General features: G+C 31.2%; 3 protein-coding genes across 5 annotated transcripts; 2 read left to right on the top strand and 1 right to left on the bottom strand.

Moving 5' to 3' along the window:
- Positions 1-619: 619 nt before the first annotated feature.
- On the top strand, positions 620-4,875 carry LOC113394533 (eukaryotic initiation factor 4A). 2 transcript variants are annotated; one of them, XR_003368585.2, is made up of 8 exons: positions 620-892; positions 1,357-1,735; positions 1,812-2,026; positions 2,190-2,337; positions 3,045-3,176; positions 3,840-4,063; positions 4,148-4,351; positions 4,800-4,875. XR_003368585.2 is itself a non-coding variant. In XM_026631878.2 (7 exons), the coding sequence occupies exons 1-7, from the start codon at positions 870-872 to the stop codon at positions 4,290-4,292; spliced, it is 1,266 nt and encodes a 421-aa protein (XP_026487663.1). In that variant the 5' UTR covers positions 620-869; the 3' UTR covers positions 4,293-4,875. The 2 variants fall into 2 exon arrangements, 1 of the variants encoding a protein (XP_026487663.1); XM_026631878.2 differs by having other exon boundaries at positions 4,148-4,875.
- A 1,378-nt stretch (positions 4,876-6,253) lies between these two features.
- Positions 6,254-22,199, bottom strand: LOC113394534 (uncharacterized). 2 transcript variants are annotated; one of them, XM_026631879.2, is made up of 2 exons: positions 22,036-22,199; positions 6,254-7,629 (listed from the first exon to the last, which is right to left on the bottom strand). In XM_026631879.2, the coding sequence occupies exons 1-2, from the start codon at positions 22,103-22,105 to the stop codon at positions 6,452-6,454; spliced, it is 1,248 nt and encodes a 415-aa protein (XP_026487664.1). In that variant the 5' UTR covers positions 22,106-22,199; the 3' UTR covers positions 6,254-6,451. The 2 variants fall into 2 exon arrangements, with proteins under 2 accessions (XP_026487664.1, XP_026487665.1); XM_026631880.2 differs by lacking the exon at positions 22,036-22,199 and adding an exon at positions 7,810-7,988.
- Positions 8,730-21,007, top strand: LOC113394531 (dynein axonemal heavy chain 12). The gene is made up of 2 exons (XM_026631877.2): positions 8,730-9,063; positions 9,221-21,007. The coding sequence occupies exons 1-2, from the start codon at positions 8,929-8,931 to the stop codon at positions 20,885-20,887; spliced, it is 11,802 nt and encodes a 3,933-aa protein (XP_026487662.2). The 5' UTR covers positions 8,730-8,928; the 3' UTR covers positions 20,888-21,007.
- Positions 22,200-23,566: the final 1,367 nt, after the last annotated feature.

Here is a 23,566-nt window from a genome sequence, read left to right as displayed (position 1 = left end):
TTTTTTTACAAAACATTTAAAGACTTGAAATGTAATAATTATTTTAATTGTTTGCCACTGATAACACACATAATTGTAAGTTTATTTAAATTTGAATATATATTCATCCGTTTTGTTAGCATAATTTATAATTTTTCTTTTAGTTTAATTTTAAAAAAATCATTGTTGATATAACACGATACAGCAAAATTAATAACAACCAATTGTTATTAATTTTACTGTAAACCAACGCTTAGTATTGATTTTAAATTTAATTTGTCATAATTTATTTAATGCTGTAGTGTGAAAGTAAAAATGTTTCTAATAAATATTCTGTAAAATTAGCATATAGACGATGATTTTAATGATCATGTTTACGATGGCTACGTGTAATGAAACCATGCTCGGCTACATTTTTTTCACATGAAAAGTCTGGAAACGCTTGAATTCTTCATATAAAAAAATTGCAACTGATGTTTAATAGCAACAAACATTCTGTTGCAGAGATAATCATTTTATGGTGATATATTCGTAAATATATATCGGCATAATATCTGATATTCGAAAATACAAAAACCGGAAAATGTTGCGTTCGTTAATCAATATTAAATAATTTGTGTTATCTGTAGCGCAAGTTTTACTCTACTCAGAAATTGTAGTCACCTACTTCCGTCGTTTAATTTCCTATTATTTTAGTATTACTAATCTTCGTGGAAAATACAGTCTTTATAAATTTTAAGTATCTAAATAATCATATTAAAATATTTTGAAATTATTAGTGCAAAGATATAGCGGATATATTTTAATTTATTATATTACCATAAAAAAGCTTTTGCTAAACTTAACTTGACCTTGCTAGTTCTTTTCCGTTCAGCTACCGCGATTGGAACATGTCCTATTCACCTGAAAGAAGGTAAGTGATTTTTTTTGCTTTATTTTCTAGTTTACTCAATTAAAGTCAATGAAAGAAACAACGATAAATTAATTCAGTAATGTACTGAGTAATTTATACATGATCCTTAGTCTGTATTCTCAAAAATATGATTTCTGCACGGTCTCCGATTGCCAACATGGCGCTGGCATCAGAACATTATTCTTGCTTTGCCTTCGTGCACGTGTTTTGCGTTTAATGCGTATAAATCAGACGCATAACCCAATGAGGTTAAAATATAGATTGAATAATCTCCTACATTACAGTTCATGAATCATATACTTTCCTAGAAAATGGGCGGAATGCGCATCTAACCGAAATGACATCTGACAGTTTAATTTAATGATTTTTGCTTATTCATTACTTCTTTTATTATTTCATATATCCATGACTATCTAAATTTTTTATTGTTTTAGATATAAAAAATAACGTTTTATATGTTTCAGATCAGAGGATTGGCCGGAGGATCCTAAAAATGGGCCATCAAAAGATCAAGGCAACTACGATGGACCTTCGGGTATGGAACCCGGCGGTAATCTCGATACGAATTGGCATGAAGTCGTGGAAAGCTTTGATGACATGAAATTGAAAGAAGAATTACTACGAGGAATCTATGCCTATGGTTTCGAAAAGCCTTCGGCCATTCAGCAACGCGCGATTATGCCTTGCATCCAAGGTCGCGATGTTATAGCTCAAGCCCAGTCGGGAACTGGGAAAACTGCTACTTTCTCTATTTCAATTCTACAACAGATCGATACTAGCATTCGTGAATGTCAAGCACTAATTTTGGCCCCAACTAGAGAGTTGGCACAACAAATTCAAAAGGTATGTGTGAACAATGAGTGAATTAGTGATTTGCTATAAATTCAAGATCCAGTGCTAAGACTTTTACATATTTTAGGTAGTGATAGCTCTCGGTGATCACTTGAATGCTAAATGCCACGCCTGTATTGGTGGTACAAATGTTCGTGAAGACATTCGTCAGTTGGAGAGTGGTGTGCATGTCGTAGTAGGCACCCCTGGCCGTGTATACGACATGATCACGCGTCGTGCCCTGCGTGCAAACACAATCAAGTTATTTGTACTTGATGAAGCTGATGAAATGTTATCAAGAGGGTAAGTTTATATTATTTTATTTCTCTATCATAAAGACTGAAAATATTTGATTGATTGTAACTTTATATTTGACTGGATAATTTGTCAGATTTTATTATTCAAATATGTAAGAACAGTTGTGAAATGATAATTTGTATAAATGCGGTCTGTTTGAACCTTTCAGATTCAAAGATCAAATTCACGATGTGTTTAAAATGCTGTCATCTGATGTTCAAGTTATTTTGCTATCTGCTACAATGCCTGATGATGTACTGGAAGTGTCTCGATGCTTCATGAGGGAACCTGTGCGCATACTTGTTCAGAAGGAAGAGGTAAGAATATATTATTGCTAATATTTATTAAATAAAATATAGTACAAATTGCTATGTAGTTACTGCAAACTTAATTGTTAGTTTATCTTTATAACAATGCTTAAGCTCTTTGGGATATAACGAAAGATAAGAATTACTCGCCATCATATGTTGGTTTATATGAGAAATATTTTTAATTAGAACACTTTTTATACTTAATTAAATTTGTACTATATTAAGCTAGACATTATTGCTTTTTCTTACTTATTATAAAATTACATTATATTATGAGTATAGCAGTATTTATGACTATCTTTTATAAATCCTGCACATATACTTACACTGCATTTGATAACAAGGAAATGCATTGTCATTTTACATAAAAAGAAACATTTTGTTTATGCTTACTAGAAGACATTTGTTACCTGACTTTATTATATGATATGGGTTTCTAATTTCTTGCAAAATTTAAAAATAACTTTATATGTGACATGCTTTGGTATTTTAATGTTTTAATGTTGTGTAATATATTTTTATGATAATTATTACAATTTATATTATATATTTTATAGAAACAACTTTGGAGAAGAACTTACTTATTATGTTTTCATGAGACAATATATTATATTATGATTCATAAAATAGTTTTAAATTTATTTAACATTATTGCAAGTGCTTAAATATTTAATGAAAGAATTTTATTATATAAATACATAATCTTCTTATAGCTAACACTGGAAGGTATCAAGCAATTCTTCATCTCGATTGAGGTGGAAGACTGGAAATTGGATACACTCTGTGACTTGTATGACACCCTCTCCATCGCTCAGGCTGTCATCTTCTGCAATACTCGTCGCAAGGTTAGTTTTAGGATATATTTTATTTGTATTCATTAAAATTAAAATTTAATATCTGAAGGAAATTGTATAAAATTGTAAGCAATATCTTCTAAATACTATGCAGAGTTCATCAAATTGGTGGAAATTGTAATAAAATAGAATATTTGTAGAGTAACTTGTGATTGACTTATTTATTTTAAAAATGTTATAATAATTTTTCTAGAATATATCTAGAAACATTTAGTTTCGTTAAAAAATCCACAAATAGCAAAATAGCAGTCTAAGGAACAATTATGATTATAAAGAACTGAGTTCTTTTATTTCACTAATTTAAAAACAAGTACACAATTTTTACTTTTTCTAAAATAGTTGATACATATATAAAACATAGTAAGTGATATGTTTTAAACCAGTACTGTAGTGGTAGCTGAAATAATTGGATTCAATTATTGCAACTTAAATATAGCAATGCTAATCTTACATCATATTTCAAGGTCATGCATATGTGAGGTTGGTGTGTTTAAACAAGGTCAGAAGATGCTGTAACCACAAACATATTGCATTTATTTAAAATTTTATATTCTAAGAATAACAGATAATTTGGTTATAAGAACTTCAAAGGACTCAAAATATCCCACATTGCAAGTTCATTTTTTAAATTGATGTTATTGTTTTTTTTTTCAGGTGGATTGGCTCACTGAGTCCATGCATGAACGTGACTTCACTGTGTCTCACATGCACGGTGACATGGACCAACGCGAGCGCGAGATCATTATGAGGCAGTTCCGCACAGGATCCTCTCGTGTTCTCATCACCACTGACCTGCTAGCTCGTGGTATTGATGTTCAACAAGTTTCGTGCGTGATCAACTACGATCTACCCACTAATCGCGAAAACTACATTCATCGGTAATTATGAGTCACAATAAATAGTATTTTTAAATGCTCTATAGAGAAAAGAATGCACCTCTTAATTTAAACTTTTATTTTCAGTATCGGAAGAGGTGGTCGTTTCGGCCGTAAAGGAATAGCTATCAACTTTGTTACTGAAGCTGACAAGAGAGCATTGAAAGATATTGAGGAATTCTATCACACAACTATTACGGAAATGCCCAATGATGTGGCTAACCTCATCTGAGGTGCCATCGCATTCCAGTTTATACTTTGTGTCCTGCATTCTATTGCGATATTTAAACGGTGTGAGTATTAGGTGGGCAGCCTCCTAAGTACCGCTGTGCTGATTTTTTATTGGAACTCATTTTATTTGGACCGATATATTGGTTTTAGTTTAATTGATGAATACATTAATACTATTATAAACGTATCTATATAAGTCTAATATACATAGTTGTAAGACCGGCCCGGCCGGATGGCCCCCATTCCGCGTAGACCTCCCTGCTACTTGCAGAGAGGTCTCATCGGGTACTGGAGAGGCTATTTCAATCACAAAAGTACTAGAAGGAAATGTATTGTAGCTTTTTTCCAGTTGTACATAATATGGTAAACTGTTTTTGTAATACGGTAAATAAATATGATTTAATATCTTCTTTGTATTGTTATTGATGTGAAATTGTAGCGCTCCAATCCCGATCGGAACCTTAATTGTCTGTAGCTGTATACTCAATTGTACAAATTTTGTTTACAGAAAATCTACCAACTGAGCTGTTGAAACGCACTTTGGACACAACTATGTGGAAATAATAAATCAAAATTTCCTCTAAGTCATTACTTTCTTTTGACAGGTCCTTTTTTTGATCCTGTGTTCCCTTATACTAATTTTCTACATGGTTTATATGTTCATTTAGAATTATTTATATTTTTGGAATAAATTTTCTTCGAAATATACGAAGTTGGTAATTAAGGTTCCTTATGAAAAGTGCGAAAACTTTTGAAATAATACACTTGACACTTCGCAGTAGAAATGCATTCATTTTTCACAAATTAATGCCAAAAAACGCAAATATTGACATTAAATGTATGCTTATTGCCAAAAGTTATATTTTCAATTTTTAACCTAAATCATCCTTGTCACAATTACTTGCTTCTGTTAATTGTTAACAGATCTATAACCATGAATTAAAATACAATTAAATATTAACGAAAATTCCTATTAACTGTTAACGTAAAGAGAATTTCTTAATCTATTTACATAAATATCGTAATAGCAAATTTGCCATTATTAAGTATCTTTGTCACTGAACATAAGGCATTTGTCAACAATTCATTGAAATACAGACAAAAGATCTTCATCAATCATGTTGAAGAAAATTTCATGGAGATAATTACATTTAGCTCTTTAAACTCATTTGTTTATTGTTTATCGAGAGATTAGATCACAAGGTCAGGATCATCCCATCAACCATAGATGTACTGAGACGTTTTCTATAGTATAATCAATAGGTAACTTCCTATTGACTGCTAAAATGTTATCACTGATTTCTGTGGATAAAACTTCATACTAAAAATGATATTGTGAAACGTAGTAATCCTAATATTTTGAATATCTCGATAGGTATTTTCGTATTCCCAAAAGAGATAATCTGTAGTATCTTAGCCATATTACTTATCTTTGAGAATATATCACATCAAATAGTATGTAAATATATAAAATGACTGCGTACTAAATTATTTTTTATTTAAGGAACATATGTGTAGTCTATATTCCATACAATAAAAAATAACCTTATCGTATTTACTATGAGATTAAAAACGACTAAATGTTATATATAAGGAATTTAAAGGAAATACGAAGGTAATATATGTTTTATTTAAAATACTTAAATTTCTAGGAACATTTTAAACATCTGGAATGGAAGGAATCTATGAAAACATCCTGCAATAAAGATAAAGCAAATAGCAATAAGTAACTGTACAGCAATGCGTATTCTAAACTGCAGGCGTATTTGACTTAATTTAAGTTTACTAAAATAACGTTTTTTTTTTAAATAGCGATAAAGCTTAATACTTTTTAACACTGTATTAGAAAAAAAACAGTACCAGAATAAAGAAATTACAGAAGGTAATTTTAAAAATATGCGTTCTTATGAATGTTATAGGAATCCATAGGTTTGTATGAGAATAGGAAAATGAGAAAAAATGTAAGTAATAGGTGGATATTTATATTATGTAACTCTTTCTTAATCTACAACAATTAAACAGATGCCAGGCAAAATATCATCACAGTCTTATAATAAATAAAAACTAACCTACAGCTATTTTTTTTTAATAAATTAATATCACACTTCTGGTTATATTTATTTTTATAAATGTAATATAGAGTATCATCAACAAGATATATCATAAAAATGCAAATAGTAGAATTAAAAGAAGAACAGATACAGGAAAAAAAATGTAGACAGATATTCGAGGATGACATACAGACATTAAAATAAATGAGTCATCATTATTATTTAACCCATCCTTAGTTGGGACTTCGACTATAACAAGTTCATCACTGAACATATTAATATTAAATTCACATTCTGTCTGATTTAAGCACATCTTAGAATCTGATATATTAGAGTATTGGAATGTTGGTTTGTAAATATCAAAAATGGCATGAATATCATTATTAACAAAATCATTATCACTATAAAATATATAATAGTAATATCCATCAGATGTTACAGTATGGTCAACTTTAAGGGTAGTAAGATCTTCTAAATACTTTGTGTTATTGCAATGAATTGAATAAGGGAAGAATTCATTCATTAATATGTTATCATTGTAACATTCATATAAATTAGTTTCAAAACTGGAAACTGATTTATCTTCTGCCGAATTAGTGGTAATATTAAAAGCATTTCCTCCATGATTAACACCTGTATCTAATATTGTATTAGGGTTATGCAGAGATGGATTAACAACATCTCTTTTATGTTTTGTTTGTTTTCTTATAATCTCATCTGACATATTATTATTATGCCAAATTTCATTTTTGTTTTGCATTACTTCTCGTTTCTTACTCGTAGGTCTTTCCACTGTTACTGAGACATGGTGATTTTTACCCACAAGTAATGGATCTCTTTTATATTTATCACCCTCTAAAATACCACAAGTATTTAATATTTTATCACCTTTAACAACTAAAATTTTAGATCCTTCATATCTAGAACACCCTTTTAACTCTACTGATGCTCCAGCAAAAAGATAAAATCCCCAATATTCAAGAGTATCATCGGGTAATGTCATTGATTTTCTTAATTTTATGTGTCGCCTCTTTTTTGTTAAATTAGGTCTGCCTTTCATTTGGAATGCATTGAAGCTACTGTTCATTTTTAAGGAATGTTTTTGACAAAATATAGAGGATTGTCCTTTATGTATCTGTATAACATCTGAATCAGATATTCTGTACATAACATCTGCATATTTAATATTACGTAGGTAAAGTGGTGATATTATGAGAATTGCTGGTAGGACTGTTGTTAGAAGGCAAAATATGATAACTCTCTGGGTTCCATGCATTTTACTGCCATCTGAAAGAGAAAAACAGTATATGATAAATATTTTCTATTAAAGTTATAAACATCTGATGAATAAACAGAATACTTTTAGGTCTGTCTATTTGTCTATCATAACTTTTTTTTTTCTAAGCAGCCATGACTATGATTCATATTTTATTTTTTATTTTAAGAATACCATTTATTCATACGTACAGGATTATAATTTATTTCCCAGAACACGTCTTATTTTAGTATTGTTTGTAAAGATAGATTTATGAATTGATATTTAAAATCAATAATTTAATACGTATTATGTTCATTTTTACAATTAGGCGAGAATTATTTTATTAATATTTTAGCTTTTGTTGATATATTTGCCAAATATTTTCAACAGAACTACCTACTAGAAATATGAGTTTGACTTTGACGTAATATCACCAGATATTTAATGACCATAATCTAAGAAGATACAAAATAATTAAATAGTGACAGCAATAAATAATAAAGTTTAAATTAAAAATAAACATACTCTTGATGTCCATTTGAACTCGTTAGTCCTCAAATATTAAGTCGGTATATTTTAAGTAGGCGATTGGCAGTTCAAGGTATAATAAATAACTGTAAAATATCGATTGTGTTTTACTTTTATTTGCAATGAAATTATTATCTTCATTTGGTGATTAAGATGAAAGAGACTTTTACATAATTATATTAATGATTCGATTAAATGAAATATCTATTTTTTTTCCTCAGAACCTTCCTACGACGAATGTAATATAATGTAATACTATTTAATGGTTATATTTAATATAATGTAAAAGAACTTTAAGATCCGTTCAATTCAACCATTTAAAAACATTTTGACAGTGAAGATTTATGAATAGCGTTTCTAATTAGATATTTAATGATTCAAGATAATCATAAAAATATTTTTTTCTATTCTATTCATTCGTTATATCTAAGTCGATCATATTATAACATTCAAACATTTGCAATACTTATATTTTTTATAAAATCTCGGTTACATTTCATAAAAATAATTGCTATCTTGTAAACATTGCTGTAATTAGGAAAAACACAGCATTTAAAAAATGCTGTATTTATATCGGAATCCAAGAAAACTATAACACCCCATTTCCAAAGAGCATATATAAACATCGTACAGTCTGGTAGTTTTATATCTGTACAGATCCGTTGCCTTGACGATTTTTATAAATAAATTATTGATTTTGGAAGAGCAATACGCTTATTGTTGAATGTGGAAGATGAATATTTATAAATAATTATTACCTTGGAGTTTTGTGAGTAGCAGGTATCTGGTAAATATTTTAAATGGAAGAAAGCGAATTAAGAAAACTATTGCAAACTAAAAATGGATGTCGCATTCCTGTTATGTTACCAATACCTGATGTTAATAAAGTCAGCAAGTTACCATTTACGCCGCTTCCACCCTACAACCGAATTAAGGTAAATAGTATCTACTTACTAATTAAAAATGATAATATTTAAAAAAAAAAAACATTATTTTGTCATTTAGTAGTAAGTCGTAAGTATATTTTGTACGAAACTTTGGAAATTGGCACATTTTTGCTAACTATAACTAAAAAGTACACCATTTTTTTAGGAAAAAAAAGAAAAATTTAGACAAATTTTAGAAGAGAAAGCGGTAGGTAGAAAAATTACCGTTGCTCGTATACCAAATGAACGATATGAACTCGATAACTTGGAAATATCACAAGAAAGGCATATAAATGTTTTACGTGAATGTGCTCAAAATATACAACCTCCACCTATGTTAAAGTCATGGGAAAGAAAAATATGTGACTTAATTCCATTAAAATTGCGAAATGCTTATCCTGCAATAATGGAAGAACTTCTAAGTGAAAGCAAAGATGAATGGAATCGAAACTTGCATGACTTGGCTGTTAAGACTGTAATTCGTGATGTGCCTGGAATACCCCGAAAAAAATATGAAGAACCATACTTTAAATTTAACGGTGTTACTCCTAACTATAATAAAATGATAAAATTTCGTAAGAAACTGAAATCTGGATCTTTATTACTTCATCCATTTATACGACTTATACTTGAATCCTCTGAAAAAATATTTCCGGAATTTATAATCGATTTATCAAAATATAGAGCAAAAGGTCCATTAGATGTAAATGATTTTCAAGTGAAAATAATGGAAGAAATAAAACGGGCTGATTACTTGGTTTCTAGTACTTGGTATTCTGTACTTGTTAACTGGTTAAAAAACCCGAGGTGCCTGAGAGGAATGCAGCCAAAAAAAATTCCAGAGTTTGTGAAATGTGCAACGAAAATGATATCTATGCAAATACAAGAATTAATGCGGAGATCTATAAATGCCATAATAGAATCTTTAAAAGATTCCGATTCCGCACCTTTACTGAATTTAGACTTAGATTTTAATGGTGAATTTCAATATGACCCCTCGCTTGACGAAATGTATAATGTATATCACTCAATAATTAATGCCATTTCTAATATTGCACAAAGACTTATGCCGATTGAACAATATATTAAAATACCATACCATCATGATGCTTTACCAGTGCAATATAATGCGTGGTTGCAAAACAATGGTCACGAAAGATTGCAGGTTCAGCTAAATATTGTATTTAATACATTGAATGTATATTTAGCAAAACTGAGAGTTAATTATCATATGTTGTACGGCGATGAAGCCAAATTAAAACTATTTAAATTTATTGAAGAAGCTAAAGAATTCGAAGATTCACAGAAAAAAATTATTTATTTTCAAGGTATTAATTCTGATATAACAGCGATTATTGAAAACGAATATTTTAATTGTGCGGTAGTTTGTCAGAGAAGAATGATATTTGGATTAAAAGAAAAAGCTACAGAATTTATAAACGATATTATTGCCGGCATTGTAAAAACACACATAGATGAAAATAATAGCATCTGCAAGGAGTTCGAAATAATTGCAAGTAAAGCTTTGAAGGAACCAGAAAATGCTGCTGAGTTAGTTGAACAAGGTATATACATATTACACGCAAAAACGGTTTTAGTGGAACAGCTGAAGGAAAGAATTTTGAGACAAATAAATATAATTTCAAATTTATTAGAAATGACGTCACTATCTTCAGAACATGTAGCATCTAATACAAGAACTGTTAATTGGATAACAGATATAAAACCTATTTTTGAGAAGAATGCTGCATCATATGAAACGTTTAAAGCAGAAATGGAAGATAATCTTTTATCTAAAATTGCTTATCTAAATAAAGAAGTTTTAGAAATTACACCATATCTCGAACTATTAGATAATATGGACGATATTAATCATACACTCGAATATTTGGAATATTTAAGAAAACTTGTTCATCGTCTTGAAGGTTGTGATAATTTAGTATCGTGGATTAATAACGAAGAAACTACTTTTAAATTTCCTCTATCTAATTATGCAGAGTTAGAAGAATTAAAAGATTTTATAAAACCTTTTCATTGTCTCGTGTACTTGGTACATAAATGGAAACGTAGTTACTATACATGGATGGACGGTCCGTTTGAATATTTAGATCACGAACAAATAGAACAAGATCACGATTACTATTACAAAGAGTTTTTAAAACTTTCAAAGGCTTATAAAGCTAAAATTAAACAACAAATATCGGAAGGTGTTGAGAAACGATTTCAAGGCTTAGTTGACGATCCTGATATCAATAACTTACCAGCACCTATGAAGCTTTGTGCTCAAGCTATAGCTGAAATTAAGGATTGGCGACCGAATGTTCAAATGGCTCACATCATGTGTAATCCAGCGTTGGTACAGAGACATTGGGATGAAATGTCAAATATTGCTGGATTCGATTTAACACCCAATGCTGGCACATCCCTTAGAAAAATTATTAACTTTAATCTTTGGGAAGATATTGATCAGTATGAAATTGTCAGCGTCGCAGCAACGAAAGAATTAGCACTTATAACAAATTTGAATAAGATGATGGCTGAATGGGTTGATATTTGTTTTAAAACCAGCCCATACAAAGATACTGGAATTTATATACTCACTGGTTTGGATGACATACAAAGCGTTCTGGATGATCATATTGTAAAAACAATCGGTATGCGGGGCTCAGCATTCGTAAAACCCTTTGAATCTCAGGTACGAGCATGGTATGATAAGATTACACGTGTTAATTCTACTATAGACGAATGGGGTAAAGTTCAAAGTCAATGGCTTTATTTGTTACCAATATTTTCTTCAAAAGACATTGTTGCCCAAATGCAAGAAGAAGGGGTAATGTTTGTTGAAGTTAATAACATATATCGTCGTTATATGGGTTCTGTTGATAAAGACCCACATGTATTAGAAATAGCCGGTGGAGCAGGTGTTCTAGAGTCTTTCAAAATAGCTTCAAATTTATTAGAAAAAATTAATGATGGTATTAACAATTATTTAGAAAAGAAACGTTTATTTTTTCCTAGATTTTTCTTTTTATCAAATGATGAAATGTTAGAAATTTTATCTGAAACAAAAAATCCACTTAAAGTTCAACCACACCTAAAAAAATGTTTTGAAGGTATAAATAGATTAGTATTTGATTCTGAATATAATATATCTGCTATGATATCGATGGAAGGAGAACAAATAGAGTTTTTAGAAACTATTAGTGTAGCAGCAGCTAGAGGATCTGTTGAAAAATGGCTTATTCAGGTTGAAGATCAAATGTTAAAAGCAGTTAAATCAGAAACTGAGTTGTCTTACTATGATTATGTTAATATGAGCCGTGTAGATTGGATATTATGTTGGGAAGGTATGGTCGTTTTAGCGATTTCTCAAATTTATTGGGCTATTGATGTTCATGAGAGCTTGAATACTCATAAGTTGAGTGAACTACAAGAATTTCACAAAACATTAACAAAACAACTTAATGAAACTGTTGCTGTTATTCGGAGAACTGATTTATCTAAACTTAGTAGTATTACAGTAAAAGCTTTAATTGTGATTGATGTGCACGCAAAAGATGTCATACAAGAGCTTATTGAAAAAAATGTGACAGAAGTTACTGATTTTCAGTGGTTAGCTCAGTTAAGATACTACTGGGAAGAAGAAAGAGTTTTTGTTAAAATAATAAATGCAGTTGTTAATTATGCGTATGAATATTTAGGAAATTCAGATCGTCTAGTAATAACACCCCTTACCGATCGTTGTTACAGAACTTTAATAGGGGCTTATTATCTCCATTTAAATGGTGCACCTGAAGGTCCAGCCGGAACTGGTAAAACGGAAACCACTAAGGATCTGGCTAAAGCTCTGGCTGTTCAATGTGTTGTTTTCAATTGTTCTGACGGCTTAGATTATAAAGCAATGGGAAAGTTTTTTAAGGGCTTAGCTTCTTGTGGAGCTTGGGTTTGTTTTGATGAATTCAATCGCATTGAAGTTGAAGTTTTATCAGTTATTGCACAACAAATTTTGTGTATCGTACAAGCAGTCAGGCAGCACTTAGAAACATTTGATTTTGAGGGGACTATTTTAAACTTAAACCCCGCTTGCTACGTTTGTATCACTATGAATCCAGGGTATGCAGGAAGATCTGAATTACCCGATAACCTAAAGGTACTATTTAGAACTGTTGCTATGATGGTTCCTGATTATGCAATGATAGGAGAAATATCTTTATATTCATTTGGGTTTATTGATGCTCGAAGTTTATCAGTTAAAATTGTTACGACCTATCGTCTCTGTTCGGAACAATTATCTTCTCAAAATCATTATGATTACGGTATGCGTGCCGTTAAAACGGTTTTATCTGCTGCAGGAAATTTAAAAAGAAGCTTCCCTAATGAAAGTGAAAGTGTTTTATTGCTCAGGTCAATTACTGATGTTAATTTACCGAAATTTTTATCATTTGACGTTCCTCTGTTTGAAGGAATAATATCGGATTTATTTCCAGGAATAACTTTACCTAAACCTGATTATGAAAATTTTTTAAATGCTTGTGATGTTGTTTGTGAAAAAAATAATCTACAACCAATAGAGTGTTTCTTATTAAAAGTTATTCAAACATATGAAATGATGATAGTTAGACATGGTTTCATGTTAGTGGGTGATCCATTTTCTGGCAAATCTATGACATTACAAGTTTTATCTGAAGCTTTAACCTTTATGGCTGATAAAAATCAATTAGGTGGATGTGAGTGTACATATAAAGTTCTTAACCCAAAAGCTGTAACTATGGGTCAACTATATGGGGCTTTTGATCCGATTTCATATGAATGGACAGATGGAATTGTAGCAACTATGTTTAGAGACTTTGCATCGGAAGATACCCCTGTAAGAAAATGGATAGTATTCGATGGACCTGTAGATGCAGTATGGATTGAAAATATGAACACTGTTTTAGATGATAATAAAAAGCTTTGCTTAACTTCTGGCGAAGTAATGGCCATGTCAAATGTGATGTCAATGATTTTTGAAGTTATGGATCTAGCACAAGCTTCGCCTGCCACGGTGTCAAGGTGTGGTATGATTTATATGGAGTCGTCGTCATTTGGTTTTGAACCATTTTTTAAGTCTTGGTTAAAAACTCTTAACCCCGTTTGGTTAGAAGAAAATGAAGAATACATTTTTAATATGTGTTCATGGTTATTTGATCCATTGGTTTATTTTGTTCGAAAACAGTGTATTCAACTAGTTACCGCTGGTGATGTAAACCTTATAATAAGTACTTTACGGCTTATAGAAATGTTAATGGATAATGCCGTTGAGGGCGAAGAAGACACTAAGTACACCAGAACATGGTTTTTAGCTTCATTTATGACAGCGTTGGTTTGGGGTATTGGTGGGATATTAAATACAGATTCACGTGAGAGATTTGACGAATTCTTAAAACCTTATTTTAAAGGGGAAAATGGGATTCCTCCTGAAATAGATAGAATTGATATTTCGATTCCAGGTGAAGGAATGATAATAGATCATTTTTACATGTACAAAGGTAAAGGGTGTTGGAAACCTTGGCCAGATGCTGTTAAAGCAGTTCAAGTGAAGGAGCAGATTAACTTATTGCAAACGATTATACCTACGTTAGAAACTGAAAAATATTTATTTCTTTTAAAATTACACACAAAATTTTCGAAACCTTTATTATTAATAGGGCCTACTGGAACAGGTAAAAGTTTTTATGTTCAAAACTTTTTAATGAGTAACGTTGATTTGGAAAAATTTACCCCAGGTTTTATAACATTTACCACAACAACTTCAGCCAATCAAACACAAGATTTGGTTCTTTCCAAATTAGTAAAACGAAGAAAAAACAATTACGGTCCAACAAAGGGTAAACAGGCTATTATATTTATTGATGATATGAATATGCCCGCTAAAGAAGTATATGGCGCTCAGCCTGCTATTGAATTATTAAGATTGTATTTCGATCAAAAACACTGGTATGATCTTAAAACTACCGAAAAGCTATTTATATACGACACCTTTTTTTATGGAGCAATCGGCCCAGTTGGAGGAAGCAGACAGCTAATATACCCAAGAATGTTACGACATTATAATATATATTCAATCAATGAGTTTTCAAAAGAAAGTATGACTAAAATATTTATTTCTTTGTTACAATTAGGTTGGCGTAGAAACGGATTTGGTCAAGACACTCAACCTGTAATTGTGAATATAATAGCTGCAACTATGAATATATATGATCAAGCTACGGAAGGTTTAAGACCAACACCTGCAAAATCTCATTATATATTTAATTTACGCGACTTTTCTAGAGTTATTCAAGGCTGTGCACTGTTACGAAGAGAATCCGCTGAAAATAAAAAAACATTTACAAGAGTATGGGTTCACGAAATTTTGCGTGTTTTTTATGATAGGTTAGTTGACCAATCTGATCGTTTATGGTTCTTCAATTTATTGCGAAAATCAACACAAGACTTTATGAGAGACACTTTTGATTCCGCCTTAGATACTTACCAAAATGATAAAGGAGAAGTTACTCAAGACAATCTTAAAAAAATGATGTTTGGATGCTACATGGATACAGATAGTGTTGAAGGAGAACGGAAATACGAAGAAATACCTTCAAAAGAGGTTTTTTTAAATATAGCTATATCGATGTTGGCGGAATATAATACTATGCATAAGGCTAAAATGACTATTGTATTATTTGATTATGCTTTGGAACATTTATCAAAAATATGTAGATTACTATCAATGCCTTCGGGGAGTGCTTTACTCGTGGGCGTAGGAGGTTCTGGCCGGCAGTCACTTACTAGACTAGCCAGTACAATTCTCGGTCAACAGGTATTTCAACCTGAAATAACCAAATCTTATAGTGTTAAAGATTGGCGTGACGATATAAAATTGGTATTGCGTGAATCCGGTGGTTTGAATAAGGATACAACATTTTTATTTACCGAAAATCAAATAAAAGAAGAAGTTTTTATCCAAAACCTAGACAGTTTATTAAACTCAGGGGAAGTTCCTAATCTGTACGGGTTAGATGAAATTCAGGAAATTCTTGAATTAGTTAGACTAGCAGCTCAAGGAGGAAATAGAAATCTTGATATAAGTCCTTTGCAAATCTTGTCTTTTTTTATCGGTCGATGCAAAGCTAAATTACATGTTGTTTTATGTTTTAGTCCCATCGGAAGTTCTTTCAGAACTAGACTGAGACTTTACCCTTCTCTTGTAAACTGTTGCACTATTGATTGGTTCGATAGTTGGCCTGAAGATGCATTAGAAATGGTAGCTCATTACTATATGGTTAAAGTAAACGTACCTGATAAAGTAAAGACTGCTGCAGTTGTTGCATGCAAGCAATTTCATGTGGATTCAAGAATAGTGTCAAATGATTTTTACAATCAATTTGGTAGAAAAACTTACATAACATCTGCATCCTATTTAAATTTAATAAAATCATTTACAATATTGACTAACAAAAAACAAAGAGAGTTAAGAGCAGCTAAATTACGATATACAAATGGTTTAGATAAGCTTGGACAAGCAGCAGAAGCAGTAGCAATAATGCAACATGATTTAAATGCTTTAAAACCACAGTTAATAGTTATGGCTGCGAAATCAGCAAAAATGATGGAAGAAATAGCAGTTGAAACAGCATCTGCTGACAAAGCAGCCGCACAAGTTAGAGAAGATCAAAAAGTTGCTAATGTGCAGGCAGCAGCTGCACAAGAACTCAAAAAAGATTGCGAGGCAGACTTAGCTTTAGCTCTACCTATTTTAGAAGATGCAATTGCAGCCTTAAATACTCTCAAGCCAGCTGATATCACTATTGTCAAATCTATGAAAAATCCCCCAGCAACCGTAAAGCTAGTTATGGCTGCAGTTTGTGTAATGAAAGGAATTCCACCTGATAAAATACCTGATCCCGATAATCCAGGAAAAAAAATGTTCGATTACTGGGGACCTAGCAAAAGAATTTTAGGTGATATGGGTTTCTTGGACTCTCTTAAAAATTTTGACAAAGATAATATACCAATAGCTACAATGCAAAAAATTAGGAAAGAATATCTTTCTCATAAAGATTTTAAGCCGCATATCATAGCTAAAGCTTCAACAGCTGCTGAAGGTTTGTGTAAGTGGATTATTGCAATGGATATGTATGATGCTGTAGCCAAAGTTGTAGCTCCAAAAAAAGCAAAGTTAGAAGCCGCAGAGAGAGAATTTTCTGAAACAATGGCAATTTTAGAAGAAAAAAAAGCCACCGTTGCTAGATTAGAAGCAAAACTAGCAGAATTAAATGAAGCGTTGGAAGAAGCTAATATTAAGAAGAAAGCTTTAGAAGATGAAGTGCAACTATGTGTTGATAAATTGTGTCGTGCAGAAAAACTAATAGGTGGTCTTGGTGGTGAGAGGGTTCGATGGACATTAGCTGCTGAAAATTTACAACGTTTATATGACAATTTGGCAGGTGACATCCTAGTCTCTTGTGGTATAATTGCATATTTGGCACCGTATACTTTGCCTGTTAGAAATTCTGTATTAGGTAAATGGCGAGATTTAATCATAAAGCTTGAAATGCCACATTCCGAACAGTTTATTTTCAAAGATATTCTTGGAACGGATATTAAAATACAAAATTGGTGTATTGCAGGATTACCTTGGGATTCATTTTCCATAGATAACGCTGTCATACAAGATAATTCGTTAAAATGGTCTTTACTTGTTGACCCACAAGGGCAGGCGAATAAATGGATTAAAACTATGGAAAAATCTAACGATCTGCAGGTTATGAAGTTTACTGATAGTAATTACATGAAAGTTATAGAAACTTGCTTAGAGTACGGAAAACCGGCCCTAATAGATTGTATTTTGGAAGATGTAGAAGCACCTTTAGATCCCGTTTTATTAAAACTTACTTATACACAAGGAGGAAAAGAATTTATTGCTCTAGGAGAAAATATCATTGAGTATCATCCTCATTTTAGATTGTATATGACAACAAAATTAAGAAATCCACATTATTTACCTGAAGTTTTTAATAAAGTAACTTTGATTAATTTCGCACTTACGAAAGATGGATTAGAAGATCAGTTACTTGGGATAGTCGTTGCTAAAGAAAGACCCGACTTGCAAGAAAAACGTGAAAAATTAATTGTTCAAGGTGCGGCTAATAGAGCAGCCCTAAAACAAGTAGAAGATGATATATTACGTACATTACAAGAATCGAAGGGAGACATATTAGAAGATGAGACGGCCATCGAAGTTTTAGATTCTTCTAAAATACTAGCTATTGATATAATGAAAAAACAAGAAGCTTCCGTTGAGACTGAAATCATAATTGAAAAATTTAGGCTTGGTTATAGACCTATAGCATCACATTCGGCGGTCCTTTACTATTGTGTTACTGAGTTACCAAATGTAGACCCTATGTATCAATATTCTTTAACTTGGTTTATAAATTTATATATCATTTCGATTGAAAATGCAAACAAGTCTAAAGATTTAGAAAAACGGTTAAAGTTCTTAAAAGAAACATTTACATACAACTTATATAGCAACGTTTGTAGGTCATTATTTGATAAGGATAAACTAATGTTTTCCTTTATTATGTGCTCTAAAATGATGTTATCTACAGGTGAAATGGATCACGATGAGTATATTTTTCTCATAACGGGAGGAATAGCAGTAGAAAATTTGCTAAAAAAACCTGTTGATTGGTTGCCAGATAAGGGCTGGGATGAAATATGTCGCTTGAATGACTTACCTTTGTTTAAAGCTTTTAAAGATAGTTTTGTACATACTAAAAGTAAATGGAAAGAGGTATACGATGACCTGGAACCTCATCGGAAATCATTTCCAGGTGGATGGGATGAAAAATTAACTAACTTTCAAAAACTCTTGATTGTAAGAGTTTTAAGACCAGATAAGTTAACATTTGCAATTTCTGATTTTGTAGAAAAACAGATGGGCCAAAAATACATTACACCTCCACCGTTCGACATAGGTAAATCATTTGGAGATTCAAACTGCTTAGCTCCTCTGATATTTATTCTTTCTCCTGGTTCTGATCCTATGGGAGCGTTAATTAAATATTGCGACAAAATGGGATATAGTCACAGATTTAATTCAATATCTTTGGGCCAAGGTCAAGGCCCAATTGCTAAAGCCATGATAGAAAAAGCCCAATTAGAAGGTGGTTGGGTATGTTTACAAAATTGTCATTTAGCAGTATCCTGGTTACCTGTTTTAGAAAAAATTGTCGAGGGTTTTGATCTAACAAATACTGATCTAAGTTTTCGACTATGGCTCACCAGCTATCCGTCTGATAAATTTCCACAGTCTGTGTTGCAAGTAGGTGTTAAAATGACAAATGAACCCCCAACAGGTCTTCAACATAACTTAAATAGATCCTATCTATCGGAACCTTTAAAAGAACCTGAGTTTTTTGAAGGTTGTCCTGGAAAAGATAAGCCTTTCAGTAAGCTTTTATATGGAATAAGCTTTTTTCATGCGGTTGTACAAGAAAGAAAAAAGTTTGGTCCACTTGGCTGGAATATACAATACGGTTTCAACGATTCTGACTTCCATATATCAGTAATGCAATTGCAAATGTTTTTGAATCAATACGAAGAAATACAGTACGTTGCTATAAAATATTTAACAGGCGAATGCAATTACGGTGGTCGTGTGACTGACGATTGGGACAGAAGACTAATCGTTACTATTTTGGATAATTATGTCAACTCCGGTGTTGTCAATGAACCTAATTATTTGTTCTGTGATTTAGGATCACAGTACGGATTACCGCGAAGATGTGAATATCAAGACTACCTAAAACACATTGAAACTGTTCCTGTTAATCCTCCACCCGAGGTATTCGGATTACATATGAATGCAGGTATAACTCGAGACTATTCGATTTCAGTCGCTTTAACTACTGCATTAGTTTTAGTTGAAGGTACTACTAGTGGGGGTGAAGGCGGCAATATCGAAATCATACTTACACAAATGGCTTCCGAAATTTTATCTAAATTGCCATTACCCTTTGACATAGAATTGTCACAGAAAAGATATCCAGTAGATTACAGTGAATCAATGAACACAGTACTTATTCAGGAAATGCAACGTTTTAATAAATTATTGAATGAAATCAGGAGTTCTTTAATAGATCTTCAAAAAGCGGTTAAAGGCGTTATAGTTATGTCTCCAGCGTTAGATTTACAATCTAATGCAATGTTATTAGGCAAAATACCGGACAACTGGTCAAAGGTTTCTTACCCCAGCTTAAAACCGCTACCAAGCTATGTTGCTGATTTTATTGAGCGATTAGCAATGTTAGAAAATTGGTTTCAAAATGGAAAGCCTCCTACATTTTGGTTATCAGGTTTTTTCTTTACTCAAGCATTTCTTACTGGATCAATTCAAAATTATGCTCGTTCTAAAAAAATTCCAATAGATTTGTTAGTATTTGACTTTCAAGTTCTTCATGTTGATTATGAAAAAGTTCCGCCAGAGTACGGAGTAAATGTTAATGGCTTTTTTATGGATGGTGCTAGATGGGATCGCCAAACTTATTCTATTGGAGAACAATATCCGAAAGTTTTAAATGACACCATGCCAGCCGTCTGGTTATATCCAAAGTTAAAAAAGGATTTTGAGGAGAATAGCAGATATAAATGTCCATTATATAAAACCTTGGAGAGGAAAGGAGTATTGGCAACAACGGGGCATTCGTCTAATTTTGTTTTAGCGTTCTATTTACCTTCAGATAAACCTACTGCTCATTGGATAAAACGTAGTGTCGCTCTCATCCTTCAGTTAGATAATTGAATATTGTGCTTTGTAAAGCGATTATTATTTAATGAAAACCTGCGATATTCTCTCTTCGCTCTCTGGCACTGAAGGTTTATAACTTTGATATAAAAATATATTATGTAATTTCTTCGACCATCACTGAGAATAAGACAGGATAAAAAATGTTCAATCTTTTTGTGCACCTAGCTCGATGCTTGAATAAATAAAAATAAAGACAAACACACTTAATTCTTTCTGAAATTTTGGTCTTATGATTAAATATGTATTAAACTTATTAGTCTAAATATTAACTTAATCTAAATAATAACTAACCCTCAATTTTTTTACCGATAGCTGAATGTAAACGGTAGTCTTAGTTTTGGTTTAATTTTTTAGTAATATGTTGTCTTTTACTATATATTATAAAATAATTAAATAAATAATTAAATTATAAAAAACCCTAGTTTTGATTTACAATTCCTTGTTATGATAAACTAACGAAAAATATATATTATAAGATATTTTTTTATTGAATTGAATTATATGCACTAGGTATTCAATTGTTATATTGAAAATTTAAATAACCCAAATCTTATTGTAGTAAACACATAAGATACATGTTATAACGATTTTCTCAAAGAGTTTTTGAAGAGTTATTAATAAACAATGGATTGGCCAACCTGTAGCAAATAGAAACTCTAAGAATAAATTTTGTTACTAATAAAAAATATCGTTAAATGTAAAATATGACAAACGGTGATTACAATGCTATTAAAACAAAATATTAACAAATTAAAATATTATTAAACATCAACAATAATAATAAAATTATTTTCCTTCTTAAAGCAAACCAACCAAAAAGGAATTATGTTAATACATATGAGATATCAAAATGAATTTAAAAAAATATTTTTCACTACGGTATGACCGTAGAGATGATGTTTAAAGGTGCATGATTTAGACTAGAAACCTAAATGGCGCCAATATTGTAAGAAGCCCAGGCATGTCGGAAAGAAAATCGTTTTACCCAGATAATACGCTAGGCTCGGTATGAATGCCAAGTTGAAAGAAAAATACTATTAAAATTAATAGACTTCAAAAGGAAATAAGTTTAACTAATTTAAAAGCATGGTTGCAACTAATATGAAATATCAATAATAATCAAGATGATTTAATTGACTCACCATCTTTGTTTTGTATTGAAGTATATTGATAATCAACATTGTAATATGCACTACTTGACTTTTGGGCCATTATTAACAGAATATTTAAAAATTGCACCACGTAATACACCTAAGGCAAATATTGTTGCAATATACTAATTATGGCATTTATCACGCGCTGCCTACGAAGTCAATAACAATATGTATGATAAGCTTATCATATATCATTCATAGCTGATATGTCTCAGGTATATAAATGTAATATTATTGTACGTACTTATAAAGATAAGCTCAACAATGTTACAATTTAATAACATGGTTATTTACAGTTTTTAGTCAATCGAAAAACATACTACATATTAATATTAGGTATATACGAGTATCTAAATATCTTTATTATTTTTCTAAATCTGTATTTCATTTTATTTATATTAAAAGATATGACTATATTTTAATAATTTACATTTGTTACTATATAAGCGCAACAATAGTAGCGTTAACTAATATTGTACATAATACTGGTTAGTTATATTTTTGTATAGGTATGTAGGTCAATACCTATACCTCCATAGTTGTAGCCAATGTTTGGATTAAAAATGTATTAATGTCCGTATGTATAATGAAGAATAACATGTCTTCCGTAACTTGGTATGAAATCAATCAATGTGAAATGTCGACAACCCACTTACAGTGATACGCTATTTTGATACGTGTATCCTATAAATTATATAATTATTATGGTTAATGTCGTTTATTGCATTCTGATATTTCACGCCCACGTTCTGCTGTGTGTTTCGAGATTATTTTGACTGAATACTGCTGCTTACTCTACTGATCTATAAACACATCTCCAAGAACTAGCCAACTGCGCTTTATAAATTATTAAGCATAACTGTAACAAACCCAATCTCTATTCCCTCATTATCACAACCCGATAGGACAAGAATCCGACAAGGCCAAGGTAATACAACTTTCATCACTTACATCATCATCTGGGATTTGAGCCCATGACCTAGGTATCTACAGCTTTATAAACTAACCATTACTCCAAGAGGCAGTTATTATAATCGATTTTAATATAAACCTCTCGACCCGCACTGATTAATGGGAAGCAGGCAAGAAGGGATGCATCGTGATTAGTGCGTAATTGATCACATAAAAATATTATCATAACATTAAAAAAAAACTGTAAACATAAACTATAATATAGGTTCTCTGAGTATGGCGTTATACATTCAGAGGGTACTTTGCATGTTTAGTTTATTTTTATTACTAGAAAAGATAATATATACTTTATTTTATGATCTAGATTAATACTCATGGTACATTTATTATATAGTACACGGACCGATGCAGTGTGATACATCACAGGTGTTTACAGCACTACACATACATATATGTATATATAAAGTTTTTTCGGTAACAATTACTGAAAAAACTTAATATGTATATAAACAATGTTAATTAAATTTCTAATGTATTTCAATTTTTATTCTGACATAATTTATCAATCTCGTGAAATATGTATTTTTTTACACTGAACAGAAGAAAA

Source organism: Vanessa tameamea, chromosome 4, assembly GCF_037043105.1.
Source record: "Vanessa tameamea isolate UH-Manoa-2023 chromosome 4, ilVanTame1 primary haplotype, whole genome shotgun sequence".
NCBI classification, from domain to species: Eukaryota; Metazoa; Arthropoda; class Insecta; order Lepidoptera; family Nymphalidae; genus Vanessa; species Vanessa tameamea.
The sequence above is the reverse complement of the archived record's forward strand: the minus strand, read 5'-3'. Positions and strand labels throughout refer to the sequence as shown.

Excerpts from the sequence above, each read along its gene's own strand:
- LOC113394533 (XM_026631878.2), top strand. The coding sequence starts at position 870 with ATGTCCTATTCACCTGAAAGAAG. Across the intron at positions 2,027-2,189 it reads GATGAAATGTTATCAAGAGG|ATTCAAAGATCAAATTCACG; the intron begins GTAAGTTTATAT and ends TGAACCTTTCAG. Across the intron at positions 2,338-3,044 it reads TACTTGTTCAGAAGGAAGAG|CTAACACTGGAAGGTATCAA; the intron begins GTAAGAATATAT and ends ATCTTCTTATAG.
- LOC113394531 (XM_026631877.2), top strand. The coding sequence starts at position 8,929 with ATGGAAGAAAGCGAATTAAGAAAACTATTGCAAACTAAAAATGGATGT. Across the intron at positions 9,064-9,220 it reads CACCCTACAACCGAATTAAG|GAAAAAAAAGAAAAATTTAG; the intron begins GTAAATAGTATC and ends CCATTTTTTTAG.
- LOC113394534 (XM_026631879.2), bottom strand. The coding sequence starts at position 22,105 with ATGGCCCAAAAGTCAAGTAGTGCATATTACAATGTTGATTATCAATAT. Across the intron at positions 7,630-22,035 it reads TTCAATACAAAACAAAGATG|ATGGCAGTAAAATGCATGGA; the intron begins GTGAGTCAATTA and ends TTTCTCTTTCAG.